General features: G+C 38.2%; 2 protein-coding genes across 3 annotated transcripts in view; one reads left to right on the top strand and one right to left on the bottom strand.

The window, feature by feature from the left end:
- Nucleotides 1-16,342, top strand: part of TSPAN14 (tetraspanin 14) — a 41,689-nt gene extending 25,347 nt beyond the window's left edge. The window contains exons 4-9 of the mRNA XM_055802790.1: nt 4,372-4,518; nt 5,362-5,532; nt 8,284-8,409; nt 10,070-10,114; nt 10,538-10,657; nt 12,499-16,342. Of these exons, the coding sequence (XP_055658765.1) occupies nt 4,372-4,518; nt 5,362-5,532; nt 8,284-8,409; nt 10,070-10,114; nt 10,538-10,657; nt 12,499-12,570 (681 nt within the window). The 3' untranslated portion in view covers nt 12,571-16,342. The remainder of the gene's footprint in view (nt 1-4,371; nt 4,519-5,361; nt 5,533-8,283; nt 8,410-10,069; nt 10,115-10,537; nt 10,658-12,498) is intronic.
- Nucleotides 16,343-17,185: 843 nt separating this feature from the next.
- The window catches only part of LOC101922919 (rap1 GTPase-GDP dissociation stimulator 1-like), a 34,483-nt gene continuing 26,910 nt past the window's right edge, over nt 17,186-24,758 (bottom strand). For both annotated transcript variants that reach the window (XM_027795489.2, XM_013304132.3), the window contains 5 exons: nt 24,456-24,581; nt 21,606-21,745; nt 21,050-21,176; nt 19,869-19,997; nt 17,186-18,628 (listed from right to left, as the gene is read on the bottom strand). In XM_027795489.2, the coding sequence (XP_027651290.1) occupies nt 18,495-18,628; nt 19,869-19,997; nt 21,050-21,176; nt 21,606-21,745; nt 24,456-24,581 (656 nt within the window). In that variant the 3' untranslated portion in view covers nt 17,186-18,494. The remainder of the gene's footprint in view (nt 18,629-19,868; nt 19,998-21,049; nt 21,177-21,605; nt 21,746-24,455; nt 24,582-24,758) is intronic.

The following is a 24,758-nucleotide window of genomic DNA, read 5'->3' on the forward strand; positions in this document are numbered from 1 at the left end:
ATGATCTTAATGCTGGGATGTTTATTCTCCTTCTCCCTGCGGCCTATGTGCATGCACACCTTCCCACAACTAGATAGTGTTATTGATGTACAGTAAGCAGCCTATCTCCACACACAAATGCATTTACCTTCTATTATGTTGTTACAAAAGGATTTTCTTTCCAACCCTTCAGGGAGGATGTTAAACTTGTCTTGAATTTGTATTCTTTCATGGTCAGACATTATCTTCTGTTCTGTAAAGAGGCATGTAGGATCTGTGTGGTTGGAAATTACTAGCTTACAACTACCTCCACTTGCCAAACGGACTTTATGGTATGCTGAAGTTACTAAAAGGCAAGGACAGGCTCTTTCTATCTTGACTTCTTAAATTTTGCCTAAACTATTTCTGCTCTCTGTCATATCTTGCAGATAAGGGCTTCAAAGCTTTTTCTGTGGTTTTGAACTTCTGAATGTCTTGTGAAATCTGTACGTGCTTTTCATGTCTGTTCTGTGCTGTGTGGATAGTCTTTCACAGTAGTGCCATTCTTCAGCCATAGGGGATATGGATATGTGGATCTGTGTGTTTACAGATAAACATCTTGGTGAACAATAGATGGGAAGAAGGAGAAAAACATTCCAGAAGCTGTGCTGCAGTGGTAAACTCAAAGATAAACTACAGGTGGTGGAAGTTTCAAACATCCTGTCTCCCAGTGCAACATGAAGTATATTGGGTGCCTTTACCTTCCCTGGTTTTTTTGGGGTTGGTTTTTTTTTTTTTTTTTTTTTCTGCTGGGGTTACACTTCTTGTTGATTCCTCAGCAGCCTCTTTTTCTGTCTATAAATCCTGTGCATCTTTTTCTTACAAAATATCAAAATCAGAATAGTGGTTTGTGAGAAATGTTGAAAATACTATATGTAAAAATGTTACTCATCCTGATTTGTGTTACCTTTTTGAGCCAAATCCAGTCTCTTTAACTGGTGTACCTAATTAACAAAACCCAGTTACAAGGTCATAAGGAAATATTTGGAACGGTCACGTCAATGTTAAACTGCACAAAATTTTAAGTCTCCACAATAAAAACTGGATAGATGTTTATCTCTCACCCAAGAGAGTGCAAAAGTCACTAAAGAGAAAGTTAATGGGAGCAATGTGAATAACACTGAACCCTTTCATCAGGAAACCAGTTTTTATTGGTAAAACCACTTCAAAAAAGACACAAAGGGGGATCTGGAAAACTAGAGGCTAGTCAGCCTAACTTCATTCCAGCAAGCTCATGGCTAATAACAAATGGAGAGGGAGCAGTCAGTCTACTTCAAAGCAAGACTTATTTAGAGGGAATTCAAAAGCATGGAGAAATAGGTTGACAGGAACCTGATGGAAGTTTATTTAAAAAAGAAAAAAGGCAAGTGCAAAATCCTGTGCCTGAGATCGAGCAACCCAATGTGTCAGTAGGGGATGAGGGTTGACCGCCTAGAAAGCAGCTTTTTGCGGAAAAAAACCTGAGTTCCTGTTGATCAGTAAGTTGAATATCAAGTGTGCCCCCATGTCAAGGCCAGCAGCATACTGGGTTATATTAGCACCGATGTGGCCAGTGGTTGAGGGAGAGCTTTTTCCAACAGTATTCATCACACGTGAGGCTGGATCTGGAGTATTGTGTCTGGGTTTGGGACTGCCTGTGTTAGACAGGACTTTTCCAACCCTAATTTACTCTGTGATGAAGTGTACTTATTCTTTAGTCTGCTGATCTTTGTGTTTGTATACAGCGTTATGTAAACTAAAGGTACGTCCGTGTAATTTGTGTTATAATTAGTGGCAGTGTGATACTGTGACAATCAACATCCAGTTTACAGAACTTCATTATAAGAAATAAACTCTGTCCTTAGATGTAGTTTGTAGTTTCCCTACTAGTGTACCTCAAGACAGTAACTGGCTTGGCTTTTGGTATTTTAAACACTTCTTTTAAGGGCAATCCATGCTTGCTTTCTGCCAACATACTTCAGTTGAGATGGTGGCATAATGCTTACAAAATTAAAGAAAGCGGAAAACAGGTTAAGTATTGTGCAGTTGAACTCTTAGCTTGCTGGAAAGGAAGTCTTGAAGGCTGAGTTTTGTTCTTGGATTTTTTTGACACTGACTTCAGGTATCAGACCTCATTCCTGTATGCTGGTATGAAATATAGGTGCTGTTATAAAGGGCAGCCTGTGCTTCGGAGAGCTTTTACCATCCTGCAGATGGCACAGGCAGAAGCATCCTTAGAGAGATGAGTGAGGTGGAATGAGATAGTCCCCTGAATTAATCCTCTTGTTTGCTTCCTTAAGGATTTTTCACTTAACATCTTTTGTTTGGCAAAAAAACCAACCCACAACCTTCTCTTCAAAAGAGAATATTATAAAATGTGAACATGAAGAAACTGTTGTGAACCAGCAACATCTGAGGGTGAATAATAGAGCCCAGTTCCTGCCAGCTTTTCTTCATAACATGCTTTAATCAGAGGAAGTTTTCTTCCAAAAAATGTTGCTTGAGTGAGATTGTCCGGGGGGAAAAAAGCTTGAGTTTGGGTGTGGAAAGGAGATGGCTGGAAATAGTTGTGAAAGTTTCAATATCCGTCATACAGGGTTTGGTTTCATAGTGTTGGTTCTACAAAGACACTGAATTAGCCTAGCTAATCTTGGCATATTTTCCTTGGTCGTGGGTCTGAGCTAAGGCTTGATTAGGTGGGACACTCATAATTAATCCCAGTAGACCAAGTTTGATAGTTAGCTGTGAGGTCTTACAGTTTGTAAGAATGAAGTGCATCACTGGTAACACGAACTAGAAAAGTCTTTGCTTCCCAAGACTTTCTGAATGCTGGGAAATTTATAAACGGAGACCACTTTTTAGTAGGCTCTTTTGACTGTTAGTCACCAGGTATTGCAAGGCAATTCTGAGTTCTACAGTTGAATATTTTTCTTATTTTCATTCCTTCAACCAGTTTTGGTAAAAATAACTCTATTGTTTTGCCAAGTTAACAGGTCTAACAAGGTCTGTTATGGAACACATTATAAAAGGAAGATGAACTCCTGTGTATCACTATAGTGCTGTTAATCATTGTCTTTTCAGCACCTCATGAAGTTTCTCCATGTATACATTTTTTCTAATTGTATATTGAAAACATTTTTTTTGTTAAGTAAGCATTTAAATACAAAGTGATAGGGATTTTTCCAAGGTATTCTTTTAGCATGTGTATTCTTTGCACTTCAGCACAAATACCTGAGTAGCAAGATGAGAATTTACATTCCTTTGACTGCTTGTATTGATTACTTCGAGTCTTTCTTATATCTTCCTCTTACACTAAACATAGTTAGCTTCAGAATGTACTTTACAAAGGAAAAAAAAAGTAAACATACTCTATTTATTTATTACAAAGCATATTGTACTGTGGTTTTTTTGCTACTTCTGTTTTAAAGGGAAAGTATTCCCTTATTAAAATGTTCTGTTTGTTGATGATGTGTATGACAAACAGACTATTGCAAGGCTGCATGGATGTCCCTACAAGTTGTTCTTGTTAACTTTAAGAGTTTCAGCTGTTTGTTCCTTCTGTCTTCTGCATGTTGCATCTTGTTCTTGCACATTAGATGAGAAGCTTGTGTTATATGTATTTGATGGAATTTCAATGGTAGCTGGTATATAAAAATTTCTTTAAAACCTAATCTAGAAATAAGAGCTTCACTGTGTTAACACTACATTTACATAGAATTTCTGTCCTAAGTTCTAGGCAGACAAGCTTAATAGGCAAGATTATGCCAAGATAAGTTGTGCCTCTGGATAGTTTTTTTTTTTTAAAAAAAGGTGCTGCTAAACTGGGAAAATTGCAACTATCTAATAGGGAATAGATAACCTCTTTTGGTGTAAGAATTTTATCTGGGGTGAAAGGGGAGTATTTAGACTATACTTCTCCCAACTCTTGCAAAAATACGGGATGATTCCTAAGACTATTCAGCACTAGAAGGGGTATAACTAAAACAATGAGAGGAAAAATCATCTTCCCTTGAAAACCAAACCAAGATTGTTTCCCTCGAAGTTTCACCCATATCCATGTCTCTCCCTTTCTGCCACTTAAACATGAGGACTGGAAAAATTCCTTAGCATTTTTTAAGAGACTGGAATTGGAGTGCCCTTCTTATTGATGTACTTCAAGTTAATATAGAGCATAAATTCTTTTGCCTTAAAACTAGAAGAGTATTCAGTAATAGTACTTAGCTTTTGGCATCATCTTGTGAAAGCTTGTTTGACAAATAGACCTAGGAGAATGTTGCAACAGATTCATCTGGAATCATGGACATCCAGAAGGAATGTTAAATGAAAAATGCTTTTAAGTGTTCACCTTTCTCTGTTACCCTGTTTCTCTTTCAGGGTGTATTGTCTGATCTGACGAAGGTGACTGGTCTTCATGGTCTGGACCCAGTGGTTCTTGTCTTACTGGTGGGAATAGTGATGTTTACATTGGGATTTGCTGGTTGTGTAGGGGCACTGAGAGAAAACATCTGCCTTCTGAAGTTTGTAAGTAACATCATTATATAACTGGACTGTTAGGTTTGTGAAAGCAGGGAACAATGGGTGAAGAACTAGTATCAAACCCAGATAATTAATTTATACAGTTTGGTTTGTTACAATATATATGGTAAACTTACCATTACTCAAAGGCTTTTCAGGGGAGTATTAAAAGCAGTGTAGGTTCAAACCTTTGTATGTTTTCCCCTTTCTGGAAAACATTTCTTCCTTTCTCATTCATTCTGCTATACAGTGATGTTATAGTATATATACTGGAATCTAACATTGTGTATGTAAGATACCAAATATGGTGTTCTGGAACATGTAGTCAGTAAAGAATCATGGAGAGGAGACGATATAGTGGTTTAGGAAGAACAAAATCTCTTACACTTTAAAATTTCTTCTAAATGTTTGGTGGACAAAACTTGGACTTTGGTGTGAAATCTTCTTAAATGGCTCTTGTGGTACTGAGGCTTCTTTTTGGCTTTAGATCTGAAAACAGTGGAGCTGGACAAAAAATTATAAAACTAGAAACAATCCAAGAGGTAACATCAAGACTACTTTGGCCCTGTGTTTTGCACGTTCTTGCTTATTATTATTTTCAGTGCTGTGCATAATGACTGTGGTATGGTGCTTATTTTAGCGTCAAGTTCAGGTGACCAAATCAAAAAGATAACTCTACTACTTTTGGGGTTTCTTTATGTTGTATTCTCGTTTAACGGGCTGTGTTCTTATGGTATCTGTACTGAATGAGAATCTTAACCTAATTCTCTGTTTCTGGTGGAGCTGAAGTAGGGATGCACTCAAAATGAATGGATATTTCCTAATTGGGACTTTTTTTTTTTTTTACAGTTCTGTGGAGCTATTGTGTTTATATTCCTGCTGGAGCTGGCAGTGGCAGTTTTGGCTTTCCTGTTCCAGGACTGGGTGAGGGACAGGGTCAAGGAGTTCTTTGAGAATAACATTAAATCCTACCGCGACGATATTGACCTCCAGAACCTCATTGATTCGCTACAGAAAATTGTAAGTTTATATCCTGTCACTTTTCATGCATTCTAGGAGAATACGTAGATTTGGAAGTTTTCCTTTTTGAAATAAATTTATCATATTCTACAATATGAATAGATATTTTATATAATAATATATACACATCTGTGTATATATTATATAAATTTAATAGTGTCATGTTACAGATGTGCTGTTTTGCTCTTTCTGCATTGAAAGCATCACGGAGGCAATATATTCTAAGACACAGTGCTGTTCTGACTGTAAATGTGGAAGCTCTGCCAAGCATCTGTCTGCCTTTTGACCTTCTTGACTTGTTCCCCTGCTCTGATCAGTGTTGCACCAGTTTAAGTGAAGTGAGCAATAAAAATAGCCTGAAAAAATTGTGCAATGGAACTGGTAGTCTGCACTGTTATTTTAAGAGGCACTGCAGTCTTGTTCAGGGATGCAGCACAGGGCCTTTTGTCTTTGGAGATGTACCTCATCTTGAAGCAAAAGAGGATTTTCGTTAACTGGGAAAGGCTAGTCTTTAGTCAGTTAGTTGTCAAAAAAGGATGAAATAATTTTATGCTCCTCTGTACCTAAAAGCGTTCAGTTGCCAGACGATAGTGATGTACACCAGGAGATGACAAGACTTGTTCTCGTAAGGGCCTGATGGTTTTCATTCCATCAGCTGCTTTTGTAATCATGCCCAGGAAACAACCAGTGAGTGTGACTCTTCTGATTTTTATTTATTTGTGTGTGGTTAAAAAAATACATATGGAGAGAAACAGAGTACTCATGTGAGTACTTCACAAAGAGGTAAAATATTTGTCTCCTTCAAATTTTTTTTTTTCCTTTTATGGAAGAAGGTTGGTTTTGTCTGTTTCATCTGCTAGAAGATCATGTTTAAAAATCACAGCTCAGTTTGATAGCAAAGCGCATTTTAGAGTGATTACTGGTTTGGTCGGCTGTATATTACCAGCAGCTTAACTGTTTTGTTCATTCAGTCTTGTACACATTGATAGGAAAGCATCCTCTAAGCTGCCTGGATGGATTTCAGTGCTGCTTTGCCTTAGCTTTTGGTAAGGTAGGGCTTCTCCTGGCCATGACCAACACCAGTAATTCTCTCAGTGTTGTCTACTCAGTTGTTGCTCTTTCTATCTAGTTTCAGTATAGTCAGCCAGGCCAATATGCTAAGCTGATTTACAGTTGAACTCCAGTTAAATACTTTTTCAATGAAAGTAAAAGGCTGAGCTTACTAAAAGGAGATCACTAGCCAGGTTAACAAGCTAATAAAACACAAAAAGGAAAAAACCAGAAAAATGTGAGTCAGCCTGTTGTTGATCCGTACCTGAAAGTACTGAGGAAGGAGGGGAAGTATGCAGTGGGGATTAGCAAGGGCGGTTCTGCAAGGGTTGAACAACAAGGTGCAGCAGTGTGTTCAAATGCCTCACTGAAGCCTGTCTTTAAAGGAGCTGTGCTCCTTAGGCTGACTTGCTCTGTTCGCAGTGTGTGCCTTAGGACCCGAAGGGCTTTTTGTAGGCAGCTCCTTGCTCTGGCTAATTATATTACTTTCAGGCCTGAAAGTGCATGACCTCATAGTCTCTTCCTTACTAAAATAGATTAGCCTGTTTAGTGCTTGTATGGCCTTTTACTAAGGTTTAGGTGTGTGAGGGAGGAGGGACTAGGAAGGCAAAAATGAACCTCTTTTGCTTTTTCTGGTAAATGAATTAGTGACTTAATATAATTTTTCTTTTCTTGGCGTTTTTTTCTGTTCTGACCGTTCTGTTCAGCGCTCTCATCATATTTCCTGTGGGAACTGTGCAAACAGTTCTGCTCTCTGTTTGCATCTGTGTCTGTCCCAACTTGGTAATTTTCTGAATCCATTTACTGACTTCAGGTTTCGGTGGACTTGCAGGCAGTTTAATACAAGGTGCAGTGTATTATACTACTTCCTTTTTTGGAGATGGGCAGCGGGCATAGGAGAGAGGTTAGAGATATCCCGAAAGGATGGGACTTCATGTACCAGGAAAATCTCTGTGATGGTATAACATTTGAAGAACTCACATTACAGGGAAAGATTTGCACCCTTAAATACTCAGGCCAGTAGACTGCAAAGCATAACTTAATAAGAAACTAGCTTTTATTATTTCCAGGAATTGAACATTCCTTGAAAGGTTGGGATTTCTCCAACCTGCAATTATGATAATTACCTTATGCTGTTTAGGTCAAGAAACTTATGTGAAATACTTATGCAGCTGACTGACCTTTGCACTAGTGAGACTTCACTAGTTATTTCACTTGGATATGAAAGTCTTTTCATTCAGAAGAAAGCAAGTATATTCATAAATGTCTGGATCCAGTTTTTACAAGAAGTAAACAAGAAGAAAACTTGTTGACATGAATATTTAAGGATGGAGTCAAAGAAACATTCTTCGCAGTTGTTCTGGTTTTTTGTTGACTTGGAGATAATGGGGCACAAAGCATTTGTATAAACTATTTTGTTGCAGCATTTATAGATGTACATCTAGCAGTTACATCTAAAGTGATAACTTATTTCGCTTGTCATGCTGACACATATTTAGAGTAGTATGCCAAATGTATTGCTTTGATTTCATAAAGCTGCAGTATATTGTTTGCTCTTTTTTTTTTTCCCCCACTCTGCCATTAATTCTTCACACTCTTAAAGTGAAGGTCATGAATGAATGCCATTCCAGAGATTTAGTTTAATGTATAAATTGTCTCTAACATACCCCCAAATGCCAAGTGTGTGTTTATCTGTTGCAGAACCATTGCTGTGGTGCCCAGGGTCCAGATGACTGGGACTTTAACATATACTTCAACTGCAGCAGTGAAAGCAAAAGTCGTGAGAAGTGTGGCGTTCCTTTTTCCTGTTGTATACCTGATCCTGCTGTAAGTTGTTTCCTGGCTTTGTATTGATGTGATGTTGTTGGAGAGTTATGAAAGGAAGGAATTCCTGAATAAGGTGTGATGACTGGGGCTTTAAAAGGTCTCCTAGGTGATCAAAAATTACTCTTGTACAGACAAACTCTTTTCATGTTTCTGCTCCATCCTTTTTAGAGTCCAGATGTGGTAACCTGTTACACAGCTGAAAATGTATTGTCATCAGGTATTCAAGCTATTTTTGTATGGCTTGAGTCTGCAAGTATTGGTGACTGTTACTTTTTTTTTTATTCCCAATGTATTGTTTACTTGAATTCCTGACCTCTTATTTAGCTTGTAGGGATCTGAGAGTGCTGTCTAAGCTCTGTCCTTGCCCCAGTTAGAATTAATGTTACACCATCTCTCTGCCAGATAAGTAGGAATAACTGCATTTGCTGATGATTTTTTTTTTTTTTTTTTTTTAATCGGTAACTAATAAAGTACGCATGCAGAAACTCAGTTTGAACCAATTCTGTTTCTGGCAAGATTTAGGTGCTTATTGGTTAGATCTGTTTACTAAACTAGGAATCTGACCCTTTCACTGGAAGCAAAAACGTGGAGGTAGGAACTAACATAAATGCTTTATAGTATTAGTGGGAATAGTTCTAGTTCTAAATGAGTCCAGCAGTCCTTGTGTGGTGCAGATAGCCATTGGCAGGTTGTACTATGGCTTTTGCTTGTCTTGGAAGTGAGCCAAGGAAAAACTTTGACAAGGAATTATTCAGTGTTCACATTCCCCAGTAATTATTTTCTACTTTAATTTGGAGCAGTACTATTCCACTACAACTTTCTCGTGCTGTATTTAAGGAGACATAAGCACATGTAAATCTTTTAATATGAGATTCTGCTCTTAGTATTTCTATATAACTCACTATGCCTTGTGTATATTATGCTGTAATTGTGCAATATATACGTTTTCATAAGTCTTACACAGAGAAAACAAAAAATGTCTTAAAAGGAATGTCTTTGCATCTTTGGAGATATATACTGTCATTGTGTTGTGTAGGGTTGTGATCTAGAAGGTGTTTATGATCTTCCTACGTGGGATCTGCAACTGGAGTGTTTTGTCTTCAAGTCTAGGTGTATCTTGGCGCTTGGCTTTGCGTGAGCTTCAGCTGTTGACTGAGGGGGCTCAAATGGCTTGCAGCTGTTACTTGTTTTAACTGATTGGGATAGCAAGTTGTATACCGCTTGAAATGATGGAGTTGTAAGGCATGTTTTTGCACAGCAGGTTTAAATAAATCAGCCTGATACCTTTATTGTTACCTCAATGTTTAGGTGTTATGTGAAATAGCTAACATGAAACTGATCTTGGAAATGCAGATGTCTTATCTGTATGCTGCCAGTACAGCTGCTGTGCTTCATGCTAAAAAGTCACTGCTAGTTGAAAGCGAAACGGTAGAAGCAGCTGGGATTTCTGTTGGAGGATGCTTTCCTGGTAGTATACACCTCTGCATTGTAATTACTTTTCTTGTGTTCTGCTAGTGCTTTGCTGAGTATTAGTAAAAAAGCTTCTTAAAGTGGTTGGCTCTGACAGTCTTGATGTGTTAATCTAAAAGAGAAAAATTTCCTGTGAACATAAGTGACTAGAATTCATTTGACTTAAAATAATATTCTTTTTCCTTTGCAGCAAAAAGTTGTGAATACACAGTGTGGCTATGATGTCAGGAAGAAGGTAAGCTGCTGGGATCTTGCTGTTTGTCATGTTCTATGCCTGCATAGGCAAAACTATAAAAACGGTGGAATTGCTGTCAGCTTAAAACTCTGTGAACCAGTTGGCAGTGCTATATCATACTACGAGTGGAGTGGTAGAGATTTTCCTTTGTTTGAAGTAAACATACTGTGGGAGAGTGGAGAAAACAAGTGATGGAATGGAGAAAGGGAAAGGTGTGTTACAAAAAGGGGTAGGACTTGCATTTCAAATGTTATTAGTTATAATAGTCTTAACTCTGAATTGTGTTATCTGCCAATTCTAAAATATTCTATTAGGATTTGCAGGAAGATGCTAACATCCATGTCCAACATTCTCTGGTTTAATCTGGGCATACATTTATTTCTGAAGTTTGGTTAAATTCTTGTTCTTCCTCTCCACATTCAGAGCAAGAGTCAATGGGATGATCAGATTTTTGTCAAAGGATGTATTCTTGCACTTGAAGCTTGGTTACCCCGAAATATCTACATTGTTGCAGGTGTCTTCATAGCTATCTCACTGCTCCAGGTTAGTTGTTTTTGTTATGCTACCCTGAAAAAAGTTTCAAGTTTGCAGATGCAGACCTGCTGAAGTTTAAAGTAGTCATGGGGAGAGGTAGAGTAAATATTTTGACACTGGGATTTTTTTATGTATGAGAATAATATGGTAAAAAAACCCTATAGGGACGTGGGGATTCTAGAGTGAAAATATCTGATATCAACTAGTTTAATTCTGTTGAAATTATGTTCCTCAAAGCAATGAAGGCTATTATAAAAATATATCACGATTACAATATATGCACTAATGATGATTGTGATGTATATTGTAATATATTAATATAGCAATATGCCAATATATGATGATGATATAAAATAATGTGATATCATAATATTTCTTACGTTTCAGTATACTGTGAGGGAGGGGAGATCTTCTGGTTATCTAATCCAGTAGATCTGAACTACAGCCTTCTGTCAAAAATGTAAAATGACTAAAATACAGTTCTGTCCTTCATGCTAACATTACCACTCAGCTGGCTGCGTTGACATGTAGCACACTGCTAAAAAAACCCAAAACTCAACAACAAAACAACAAAAAAACCCGAAAACCAAACCACCCAAAACAAACAAAAGAAACCCAAAAACCAAATGCTGAGAATGGAAGAGTAGGGACATGGGTGAACAGGTTGCAAATGTGATATTAGCAGAATCAGATGAAGGAGTTGCTGTGATTTCTTCTAGTACCTTGTTTTGTTGTTGGTACATCAAAAAAAATATAAAGTATACCAGATTACTCCTTTTGAGGTGGATCCTGCTTTCATTGTGGCAGTTGTTTACACATGCCTAAGTTTCTTTGCTACAGTACTGCTTCACTTTGGTGGGAAATAAAATTGTAAATGTTCTGTAGAATGTATTTCCCATTTAACTGAAAATAGTTGCAGGTAGAGTACTGGCAAAATACTTTTTCCCAGCCATGGCAGTGCTGCCCTCTATTGCTTGGCTTTTGATATTTTATCACCATCTAGTGATGGTGCTTCCACGGCTCGAGAGCTGCTGTCCTGAGAACACCACTTTCTGCTAGGAAGGCACTCAAGATATGAAGTCTAATCTTTTGGCGGCATGTTGACAACAACTTGATTTTGTTGTTGTTCTTGTCCTGAGTCTCTGTGAAGCCACTTTCAGTTGCTTATATTTTCAAATTGGCTCTTTCTTGTGGATTAAACTATTTCATGGTGAGACTGAGAGTTAGACATAACCTGACTCCTTCTAAAACGAATCTTCTGGCTTTTCTGAAGCTTCACCCCAGTCTTTTGTTTTTCCAAGAATGTTTCATGAAATGTGCTGAGTTGTGAATTTATCTTCAACTTGTAAAGGAAGATTCCCCTGAGAACTTGAGTGAACATTGGAATTGCAAACTTAAATGTCTCAGGATAATCTGGAACTTTTTTCACTACTGTTTCTGACAAGAATTTCATTTTAGTACAGGCAGTTGTGCATTATGCATGTATTTAAAAAAAAATGATCAGAAAATTGAGTGGATTATCCAAAGTTGTGGAATGAACGCAAATGCCTGATTTGTAACTTTAGCAATAGGTGTGTTACAAGATTCAGACTTGAAGTGGATTTCTTCCAGCTCTAAGGTACCTAGAAGCTTATTATTTTGAATGCTTCTGAAGTGTTATGTGAAAGCACCTTTTTCTCATGAGTTTTATTTGCTGCAAGATTCTGCTGCCTTTACTGTTTAGTAATAGCCATGCTTTGATGGATGATCCTGGCTATGAAATGATACCTGAATCTACAAACAAACATCTGGCAGACTGGTAGGTTATAAGTGTTTCATCTCACAAATGGTTATTTTTTTTGTCTTTTTAGATTTTTGGGATTTTCCTAGCCAGGACGTTGATTTCTGATATTGAAGCTGTAAAGGCAGGTAATGCCTTCTGAATATAAAAGCAGACACATGTTGCAAAAAAAGTGTATTTTACGGTTATCGGTCGGACACCAAGGTAGAAGAAATGCACAGACCATGAAATAATCCTGTTACTAAAAGTCTTATGTGGATTTTACCCTGCTTATGCTTTTTTGTTGGAAGCTGGTACAGAAGAAAACCAACCCTGTACACACACACCTGCCTACCTTTTTTCTAATGAGACAACTTGATGCACCAGCATTGATCTCTGAGGAAGAAATGGAATTTCCCAAGACATTGGTGGAACAGATTTTAAAGGTTGTTGCAAGGAGATGTGAAACTGCTGTAAATCCTTTCCTTGAAGGATTACTGTGAAGATTGTTCTGTTTTCACTCCCAACTGGCATCAATCTCAATGTAATCTTTTCAGAAGGCATGCTGATTTCTTCATGATCTTGAAATATTTTTAATCTCTACAGTAGAGTCATGCAGTCATTTTTTGGCAAGATATCCAGCAATGTAATTGTCATGATATTGGAAATTGGAGGGAAAAAAAGTCACAAATTATCTGGTTCTCTAATTGGTTTTCAGTTGTACAGAAACAGTGATAGTTCTGTTTGACTGGGAAAAATGTGATGTCTTGGGAGCAGGAACTTGTGCTCAGCATCAGAACTTGAGTAAACAATGCTGTTTGAAAATGGAAGCCTTTTCTCAAGAGGGGAAAAATCTTGACTATCTGTAGCGCTGTGTGTTAGAAATCTCCATTTAAGGCAAGGGGGTGTAAATCTCTGATGCTGTTTCATGTCAAAAAAATGTAAATATTCTTTATTTATAGAAGAAAAAACTCTTTAACGATACTTAGCTTTTTATTGATCAGAAATACCTTTTACAAGTGCTGTCTGCAGAAATTTCAAAATGCAGCTTGTTTCAGTTGGTAGCAAGCATGCTGTGCTAGCTGTTGACGGTTTTGCTTTTCCTCTGGTTTCTCTCAACTGCTGTATTGATCTTCACAAGTCCTAACTGCTAATATCAGGATTGATGAAAAACATTTAAATTAGTCATTGATCCCTATTGAAATCGCCATTTGATGAGGAAATACACATTTAGTGAAAGATTAGTAGTTGCTGAATGTTTAAATCTTCTGTAAAGCTATTGAATCATCAGTTCTGCTTGCATTCAGATACCTGGTTCAAATGCCCGTCACAATGTGGTGAACCAGAATGGCTTCTTCACAGTAATCTTCTGCACCAAACTGAACTACTCCTGCTGAAGTGATTATTTTTTTTTTAATATTTTTTTTAATTTTTATTGGAAGAAATCTAAACTCTCTTTCTTCCTGCCCTCCCTTCTTGGGGATTCAGTAGATGGATCTGTATGTAGTTCAGTAAGAGTTCCAGACTACTTTAAAAGGCTTTGGCATAGTATGTTTAGCTATAAGGTAGAAGTAATAAAAGCGCAGAGTTCTTGGAAGTAGTTGTAGCTGTCAGTTTTACTGTGGGGCATACAACTAACATTGTTTGCTGCTTCCAGTGACACCACTTTCTTCAGGGAGAGCAGGTTAATTTACAGTGCCTAACATAGTGTAAATTTTAGAAAAGTATATATTTTTACTATGATATTTTACTACATGTAGTCTGCCTGAAGGATTTAATACTTCTATTTCCAAAATATATGGCTTTCTTGGGAAGCTAAACTTCTAAATATCTCTCTACTGTCCTTTTTTCTATTATGCATGTATTAATGAATGTTTCACTGGCAAAAGCAAATCAACAGTAAGAATCTTTTTGTCTGTATTGGTTGTCGAGACATCCTTCTGGCTTTTAATCTGAGCAGCACTTCACAGACAATGCTGTACGTCTCATGTGTACTTTAATTCAGCTTTCATAGTCCTTTTTCTGGCCAGTGATTGAGGCACAACAGGAAGGAAAAGGAAGCTTGTCTAAGGATGGCTGATTTCCTTACAGTAGAGAGAGAGCAGTCTGCTGTTACTCATCTGAAAACCTGAAAGTAAAATCGCTAGAAGTGCACTGTGATTATTTTTTCTTTTGTTTTAGCTTTGATATACAACAAGGAAACAATAGCAGTAAATCACTGAGGGGAGATCAAGTGACATTTCTTCTGTAGAGTCTTGAATTTGAGGTTTTTATTACTTATTTGTTGAATCTAATGCATTAGGAGCAGCCAAAAATTTCCTGCTGTTACTGCTACTTTTTAAGCAGTGAAGAAGTGTCCAGCAACCTTTGCTCTAAATTTTGGTGCTTGAAACTTTACAACACCTCATCAACCAACTAAAGTGTAATGGTTTTGTGTAATCTGATGTATGTAAAACAGGGGAAGGATGTTTTTGTAACTTTTTATTTGTAAAACATTGCATTGACAATTGCATCTAGGGAGTACTTTTCCCTTTGCCACTTTCTGACACAGAAAGCTCCTAATACTGGGAAGTAATTTCAGCAGTTGGTGAGAATCATCATGGTGTCAAAGATACCTGTGGAGTTTGTACACTGAAATGAGCTGCTGCTGAGCCAGTGTCATGGATCAGGATTCCAGTGTCTGCAAGTCTTGCCAAGTTGCCTGAAGACAAATGAATACTTGGTTTCTTCTTGAAGTACTGTTTGTATGCAAAACAGAATTTAATTGAAGTGTTGTCTTTCCACAGCTTGTTTGTACTGGCTTTGGCCACGTTGACACCAGCTTTGTATCAATGCTGCAGTTATTTGGAACTGAATTCAAGAGAGCAACTTCAGCCTATTTGAGGATCTTTAAATTCATGGGGTGATTTTTTTTTTTTTTTTTTTTATTAACCCCACTGTGGATGAACTGCTCTGTGCTTATTCAGTATCACTTTTAAAACCCTAGGGCTCTATACTGGTTTACTCTTAGACGTCTTGAAGTGCACCCCAACTGGTGGCACACATGGCTGGTATAATTTCAGACATGGAATGGGAATACTTTCTTACCACGTTCTTGTTAGTTGTATTTAGCACCTTCTCTGTGGACCTGCAATGACTTCATGGCTAAAGATCTAGGCTATGGTTTAAAAGTCTTGTCAGCAGAAGCAGTTGGGTGTGAGCTTGCCTCTAAAACCTTGAAGGAGAAGCAATTCAATGATCTCGCCCAGAGAGGTTTGAAAAATTGTTGATGTCTAGATTTCAGTGGTTGCATTTGGAACAACTCCACAAACACTACAATGGAAACAGGGTTTTTAATGATGTCAAAGATGAGATCAGACATGAATAACTAGACTGAGAGAAGGAAACTTTTCAGTGTGATCACTTTTATTTCTCAGAAATGAGCACAATTTATTTCTGTGAAACAATGTATTTATTTGTCAGTATGTTTGACAGTGCAACTGCCCTTTTGTTTCTGTTAATATACCTGCATTTGGACACAGTTTCCCTGTATGTGAAGATGAGGGAGGACGATGAATATAAGCACTGAAAAAATTGCCATGACCAAAGGAGCTTTGGCTGCCTCCTGAAGACCTGAATACTTCCTCCAAAGGGGCCTTTAGTTTTGGTGACCCTCATACAGTGCCATGTGGATAGACTTGTACCTCTGGTCCATTCAGGTTGATGTGGCAGTTGGCTTATGTGTAGAATTGCCTTGGTTTTTGTCTCCCCATTGCACCCGTTCCTCTTCCTTCCCCCTAATGCCTGTGGGTTATCATGCAGCTTGAACATTGTGTAGCCAGTGGAAGGGGAAGTTCTGTCTCCTCTTCTGAGATGGCTTTTTTGAGTGACTTTCAGTATTTTTTTTTTTCTCAAGCCTTAAGTTTGATTGATTAAATAAAATTTAATGTTTTGTATGCCTGGAGTTTGATTTCTAAGATTTCTTGCTTCTAGTCATTAGTATTTCCTTCTGTACAGTTTAGGCTGGCTACTGAGACTGCAGTTTGTGGATAACTACAGAAATGGTAAAGATCTGCCGGTGCTCATGTGTATGTTTTGCCAAAACTAATTCTTGATTATTTTTTTTTCCAGTCTGGGCTGCTGAATAATAGGGTAACACTGGTGCTTTTCTTTCCATTGTTAATGGAAAGCCAAACAAGTGAGGAGTTGCAGAATGGTGTACAGAAGTTATTAAATATGTAGACACCTAAAAAGTTAGCACTGCTGTTTGCACTTTGACTGCTATTATCCACAGTTATTGCTCTTGTGATTTGCGCAGTCTATGCTTTGTCATTTCTGAGCAATGTTCCTGAAATTGCTCTTTAAGAGTGCAGAAGGGAACTTCCAGATTAGAAGATGAGGCTTGCAGAAATAGGCTTGTGTCTGCTTCTTTGGCCATTTTAACATTTCTTCAATGCATTAAAACCTGATTTTAGTTTTGATAAGGTCAGAGAGACATTTAACCAATAGATAATTACTGTATTTGAATAATGCAATATCCAGAATTGGATACTCTAGAATATTAAGACTGGATCATTTCTGCTAACAATGACTTCGCTTGAATGTGGCTATTTGGTGTGTATCTATAGAACTTGTAATAGATCCTGGTCTGTCTCATACTAATGCCTGTTTAGGCACAACCCCAGATCTCATTTTGAAGTTGAGATTGTTGGAAGCTGTGCCGATTTTGACACCCCTATCACTGTGTGCTTTAAACTAGAGAAGATTGCGTGTGGTTCATCTCAGGTTTTTTTGTTGTGTGTGTGTGTGTTGGTTTTTTTTTTTTCTTCTCCTACAATGTGGTCAAAGCTTGCTTGGGTGGTTTTATGAAATTCCTCTTTCTCAAGAGTACTCCTCAAGGTGATATTTGGTGGCAAATGTGGTGAGCTAAATGGTGTTAACAGATTTTGCAAGTGGGAAAGCTTTTGCACTTTTGCAGGCATAAGCCAGTTAAACTCAAATTGTTCGAGTACAGGAGGCCTTGTTGACTTTTAAATATTCCCTGCTTTGTAATAATTTTTGAAGGTCAATACTCTCTGTTGTTGTTTTCTCAATAACTTTTACTGCTGGCTCAAAAGAGTAATTGTTACTTAGCTCTTCAGCATCTACCACTACATTTTTACTTTGATCTCCTACCTCTTGGCAGTGGGACTCTGCAACATGCTTGCAATGGCTTCAGGAAGTTCCCATAAGAACACGTTGTGCAATAGATCCCGTTAGCTTTTTTTGTCAAGTGACCATTTTTAAATAAGAAAAGTTTCTGTAGAAATGTTCAGAGGCATTTTTCATACTACAGTTTTTTAATTTTTAAAGTTAAACCTAGGTTTTCTTACTGGAGATAACTTAATGAAATGCCAGCTGCCTCCAAATCTTCACATGTCCGCTTTGTAATTTGTAACTGTCGTTAATTTCTATCTTGTCCAAGCACTGTATGGAGGTTGACTGCAGTTTCTTGTAAACTTTGCTTCTACTGAGTGTCATTCAGCATTACAATAGCTGCAACTTTGAAAAGAACAAGACTGTGACCTCAGATATTTAGGAATATAGCTTGTGACACTAGTAGGTTAAAAACTTGGACGTGAGTTTTAAAATTGGCAGTTGAAGGGGGAATTGGTTTACATTTAGTTTTGTGGCAGTGTGCAGAGATTGGATTGGTGGCAATTAGCCCTTTGCATTGTTTAAGCTACAGCTCTCACTAATGTAAAACCCCATTGTTTCAGGTTGCATAATATAATGTATAAAATGTATTTACACGAGTGGTAATTGCCTGATGCTTCTCATGTGATGTTTAAGACCACTTGCTTGACAGCCCTCATTCCTACTGCCACGTGTTAGTAGCTCAGTGAAGAGCAGCAGTGATACAAGCATCTGTAGGCCAAATAGATGAGCAAATGACTTTTTTTTTTTTTTTTTTTTGTATGTGTAGCTTTAAAAGCAGGAACTGTACCTGGGCTTTGGTAGTGTTGGTTATGTGGCAGCATGACAAATGCAAGGTAGGGTTGACTAAGCTGGCATTTTATTGCATTTGCAGCAGCAGCAGTGCAGGGTTGCAATGAGGAAGAAGGGAGGCTAGTGGGGTGTCTCTCCTCTCAAAACCTGTAATGTTGTGACAGCTTCCTTGACTACATTTGCATTGCTGTGACTGCAGAGTTGTTCGAGGGTTTCTTTAATCTTGTCCTCTTCTATTTCTTGTCTCAGATCACCTGAATTGGAGATGAAATGGTGACTTTTAGTGATGTGCCATGGCATAGTGACTCCCAATAACTGCTGTAAGATAAGTTTGGAGTGCTTGCTGTTTAAAATGAACTGCTTTAATTTAAACAAATTTCTCTCAATAGATACCCTTTCAGCCATTGAAAGTCTTGAACCAGTTAAGATGTTGTTTTCTCCTGTTTGACTTCCAAGAAGTGACTGAACAGAGGAAAAGTACTTTGGTGAAAATATAATATAGGACAAGTTCCAGCATTCTTTTGCCTGTAGGCTTTCTGTTAGCCTTTCATATTAATAAGACACAACTCCTAATGTTAGTCTATAAAGTACTATGTATATGGACCTCTGGAAGAAGTCTTAAATCACATTAATTGTGTCAATACTCTGTAGTAGCACTGAAGGATGCAAATGCTTATTCCTATTCCAATATTTGAATGGCTACAGGGAAAAAATAGAGTACTACAAAATCCAGCTTGTCTGCCAATATAAGGTAGCTCCAGGATTTGAAAAGCAGCTCCCTGTGTGGCAGATCCTTGCTTGAGCACAATCATTATTTTCAACTTATATGATATATATATTAAGATGTGAGAAAATGGCATGAGGTCTTTGGACTCCTGGTTTCAGGGTGTTTTTTTCAGTTAGTGCCACATATCCAGGATGAGTCTGATCTTGCTTGAAGCATTTTAAGTCTGCCCTAACCATGGAGTGAGAATCTGAAAGCATATCCTTCATACGTTTTACTAAAAGTTGCTGTGCAAAGACAGCATTGCTAAACCTGCTGTTTTATCTCGGCTTCTAGTTTACTTAACAGCATAGGGAGAACAAATGCATGCCTGCCTGTGGAAGATAACACAGACTCTTTATTTCTTTGAACACAAAAATACTGGGGTACATACAGGACCTGGGACTGCCAGACACTTGTGCATGGTGAATTTGGACAAAGATGCCTTTATTCCAAGGCTCTAATTCTGCTGTTTCATGACTTGATTATGCCACTGACTCACTGGAATAAAGCCTTTCTTTTTTTATTCAGCTGATGGTTTAATCAACTTTCCAAAAACAAAGAAGCTACTTGACTGGGATTTTTGGTGATCAATAAAGAATGAACCTCTTGAATATCTTTTACTACTCACTGACTGTAACATCACAAGCAGCACATTTTGGTAACAGAAAACACTTGTCTTTGCCACAAACTCCCATCTTTTCATCACAGACAACTTAAAATTACGTTACCTGAATTAAGAAGACTGCACAAAAGACCCATTGAATTATATTTCACCTCAGGACTTGTATTATCATCTTGTAGAAGTTTGTGTAAGCTTTGAACTAACTGTGATTCTTTAAAAGATTCTTCAAGGGTTTCTGAAAAATAAGTAAACAAATACATGAGCTGTTACCTGAGAAGAAGCTAGAAAGTGAACATGCTTGCTTTTTTTTTAAATAAAATCCCTGACTGGCCTTATTTCAAATTGGCTTTACGCTGATGTCTTGGGCATCTGTTTTCTGTACTGGAGAATTACTGTATTTTCTGTAGTGTTTCTTTGCTGGCCTCATTCTGGAAGACAGAACATGTATACTATAGACTGTATAAAATAACCTCATCATAGATAAAACTTTGCGATGATCAGTGCTGGAAAAGTTGGTTCACATTAGTTACCCAACTGAGTTTGAGAGCTTTATTGGTGGACCAAGCAGTGAAATGGGTGCTTTACTGTCTTGCTTTGTTGGTACAAGAAATTGCAAGTTGATAGTTCTTTTCAATTTATCTCTTGATGTATGTAGATTTGTGGTGAAAATCTTTATTGTAATAAATTGAGACCCATTTTCAAACGTGATCAGTCATACATGGGGGAAAAAAAAAAACCCTGGGAAAAAATTATACTCAATCTCTGAAAATAAGCCCAGTAAAAGTAGCTAGAACCTTCAGTTTTTCACTTTTTTCATTTGCAGCTTCTTATAAGGCCCTTTTATCTGTGTTTCTGCTTTGTCTCTTGCGTTCAATTATCTGTCTTCTGAAGATTATTTCCTCCACTTTTAGGCTTCACTGACTATTCAAGTCCAGAGTTTATCCTTAATTTTGTGTTCATTTAGACTTTTTCATCTCTTTCTCTAGTCTTTCATCTTTACTTCTGCGCTTTGTGTGTGTAGGTTTCTAGCATCGTACCATGCAACTTAAGGTTGTCCCTGTCCAGACAGCTTGATCATTTGACTCTACCCTAAATCTTCAGGCAATTCTTGAAGCCTGTTGCTTTTGTGATCTTCTGGATGGCTGACCTTTATTTCATGCTGAAGAGCTAAATCTAGACAAGAAATACGCTTTATCTTCCATGTTATGTAGAATTAACAGCATGACAGAGTTTCTTTGTAACTGAAGATCTTGCATAGCTCTAATACTTTTAGCAGAAAAAAAATACCTAAATCGATTGCAGATGCTATTGCCAAGGCATTCAGAGCCTCATTCTGCATGGCAGCGTGTTTACTTGTTGTCATGGAAACCAGATGCTTCACTCCTTGCGCCTCCTGGATGGCTCTGACCACTTCCTGTTAAAGCAAAGGTAAAATATCACAGACGGAAATCTTTACAAATAAAATAGAATGAAGAGAGAAATGAGATTATACTCTTCAGCCTTTGAAGAGATGGAAAATTATTTGCCTGGTGCAATGCAAATTGATGATATTTGGAGACTAGAGATAACATTGCTTTTGGCATTGATCATTCATGTCTGCTTAGAGGTGGTCTGTTTTGGAATATCAATACTTACAATTATGAATGTGCATATCTATAAGAAAAATATGTGTTTTGTCTTGGTATTGAGGCAGACTAGGGGAGGTTTTACTGTGAACTTTCATGTTTTTAACAATAAAGCTGTGTGTGCTGTTTAACACTGCACACCTAGCTGTATCAACAAGCTTTAAAAAGATTTGAGAAAGATAGAAAGTAGAAACATATCAGACCAATAGTAGTCATACTTGGGATCTGTTGTGATGCATGATGGATGCTAGCAGCCGATTTGCTTCTCCATGAATGCCGGTGTGGTCGTTGGCATCGCACCACTGCACAAGTCTGTTGAGCAGCATGGGGTCTTGGCCCAAGATTTCAGCTGCGTCGGCTGAGGAGAAAAGCATCATCAGGAGACATTCAAAATTAGACCTTGCAATGTTTCTGTCAAAGAATTGTGAGTATAGAACTCGGTGTGCTTTAAAAGCTGTAACTAAAGTGTTGGGCTTTTAAGGGATCTTAGAGATCTTTACCTGAGGAATGCTAGTTGTGTTAGGTCTATCAGAAGACCTTACTTTGCTCTTTACCTCCAAGAGCTGCCCTATCTAAGGGGCTGCTGGAGCAGGGCTTGAAATGAACAGCTTCATATCTTTGAAAGCAGATATTCTGTTGCTATACTGAAGTCTTCATGACGAGTGTCCCTTTCCTGTTTGGTTTCTTGCATTTGCTCTTTGAGCCCTGCACAAATGTAATCATGGGCTCCTCGGAGCCTGTTCTGGTTGAGTGCTCTTGGTAGTGGTAATAATTACTGTTGGTAGCAGGTGGGAAGCTAAGTCTTGGTACAGAATTGCAGCATGTCTGTAATTGCATGTCTCAAGAATGTGTGGTGAACTGTGTATTGGGCATCATCAAAATTTCCCAGTGTTTGGAGGAGCCTTATAATTAGGACTCCTGAAACACAAGGGAATGCAATCTTAAAACTTGCTAGAAGTATTAATCTGTGGCTGACATCTGGAAAAACCCTCACTAGATTGAACTTTTTCTAAGAAGTGGAACTCTAGTGATATGCTATGGTTTAAATCTTGTTGCTGTTAAGGGAGACTACTCCCCAAAATCTTAAAAGTTCAACAGCAGAAGGGATTTAAGTCGTGCTCTTTAAATATTGCATCAGTCTCACACATGGTTCTGTGTGAATCTTATTGCAGTTTAATAATGCATCTTTAAAGTGCTGTGGATCAAAAGTGACTAACTGTTGGAAAGTGATTTCCTAAGCCAAAGAAAAATGCAGTTAAGGGTGCTGAAGGCTGACATACTCTATTTTAACCAAATATGTTAAGCAAGGGTTCAGTCCGGAGAAAATCCTGGTAGACGCTGCTTCAGTGATTTCAGTTAGTTGATTCTGTTCAGTACTTAAGACTGAAATTCTGCATCTTGATTCAACTGGAATTTTCTTCTAAGTGAGGAGTACTAGGAGAAAGATAAGAAAGTAGTAATGTGCAAAACTTAATGTGCCTTTTTGTAGGAACTGAGTGTTCGCCCATTTGGCTTTGAGCACAAAAGAGCTGGTTTTGTAAACTGCCAAAGTGCTGGTTCCATGTGTTCCGTTTGATCGTGAACTGAGGATATAAATGCACAGCACTTCCAGTTAGGCAACAGATGTAGCAACTGAGAGGCAAGAGTAGTCACCAGACAGATGCTAACTTTGGGTGTAGAAATACCCTGTTTGCAAAATTACACTGTGGCTGCAAGAATTAATTCAAATTTAGGGGTCTCATGTAGTTATTTGTAATTAAGGGGTTTTCTTGTTGACTTAATTTTGGTCATATTGAGTCCTGTCCCATGTCCGCCCCCTACCTCTTGGTGCTGGAGGACCAGAGCAGATGAGCATGAAATGTGCATTGGGTGCTCCAAAGGAGGAAAGGTGTGGTAGAGGCCTTCATGGGAAGTGTACATTCCCTGAGAAGGGCTATAAAGGGTCTGTGAGCTTTTCCCAATCTTTCTGCTTTTCCAATCTCTTTAAATAGTTCCAGGCCTGAAAGAAAGTAACCGGGGAGATCCCTGCTTTTGGAAGCAAATTCAGAAAGGGAAAAATGTGGGGGAAAGTCTGCGTGGTTTTAAGATACTGGGAAGTTTTGTGTCTCAGAGCTTTGCTGAAGCAAAGACTTGAGGAAGAACCACCATTAACACATGGAACGGAAGGGATAGTTTTAGCTGATAGGGGCATCACCCTGGTCCTGTTTGTAGCTTAGTTGAACATCTTTGTTTTGAGTTGAGTTACTTGTTGTCGCAGAACCACCTGCATATTACCTCCTTTTGTTTCTGGGTCAGATGTTACATAGATGTTACATGTTAGTCTGAGGAGATTACGGTAATCCAGTTAAATACAGTAAGCTGGAACTTGTGAGAGGGTGGTGAGTGGAACCTCAGCCTGAGGCTTGTTCAGCGAAAGCACCCTGAAGCAGTCTGATAGGGACTTCCTGATGTCTACCAGCAATAGAGCTCTTTGAGATAAAATCTAATTAGTTATTCTTAACAGGAACAGGAGGACCTTTTAATTTACAAAACACCAGATTTGAATGAACTGTGTGCATGATCGAACTTTCAGTTGATCTGAAAGTCCTTTGCCTGTTGAAGTGCACAAATTCTTTTGCTCAGAAGCAAAACAGTGGATTTTCTCCTGCCTCTCTCCATCCCAGCTCCCTGTGATTGTTTCATATTCTCCTTTTTTTTTTTTTTTTTTTTTTCCTGTTGATTTGCTTTCCTGTGACTTGGCACTGCAAAGCCTCCGCCTGACTCTTTTTCCATCAAACTCATGCCTTGCTGGTGTATCTCTGGTAGAAAACACTTTTGGTTTAGGCCTTTGCCGTTTTTCACTGGCTACTGCAGACTCTTCCATTTAGTTTGTTTCTCATCTGTCTGTGAGGGTGCCTGGGTCAGTATGGAAGGCTTGCAGCCCCTAGCAATCATCTCTGTTGGAACCTCTCCAGGCTGAATGGAATTAGGTTAGCGGGACACTTAGCCTGTAATCTCCTTCACATCCGTTGTATTGCAGGAGGAGGGGAGCATGTAGTTGACATCATGAAACATTGGCAATTCCTTACCTTGACCATCTGCTAACATCCGTAGTGTCCCAAGAAGTTTAAGCTGCACAGGAGGCACCTCTGATCTTAGAAGTACCTGAATCCGTTCTGCCACACCTTCCTCTAGCACTTGAACCTTGTTAACAACTAGAAAATGGAAAAAAGAATGTGAATGTGAAGCTCAGTGACTACACATGTGAAAAATGTAGATAGGACATAACTGTTGTTCAGAATTTTATGCTCTGTTATGCTCTTAGCAAAAGGTCTAACATGTTAGAGAAATTGGAAATGAAGTTAGGACTACCAAACTGTTTAGGCTCCTTC

Source organism: Falco peregrinus, chromosome 1 (genome assembly GCF_023634155.1).
Source record: "Falco peregrinus isolate bFalPer1 chromosome 1, bFalPer1.pri, whole genome shotgun sequence".
Lineage (NCBI taxonomy): Eukaryota > Metazoa > Chordata > Aves > Falconiformes > Falconidae > Falco > Falco peregrinus.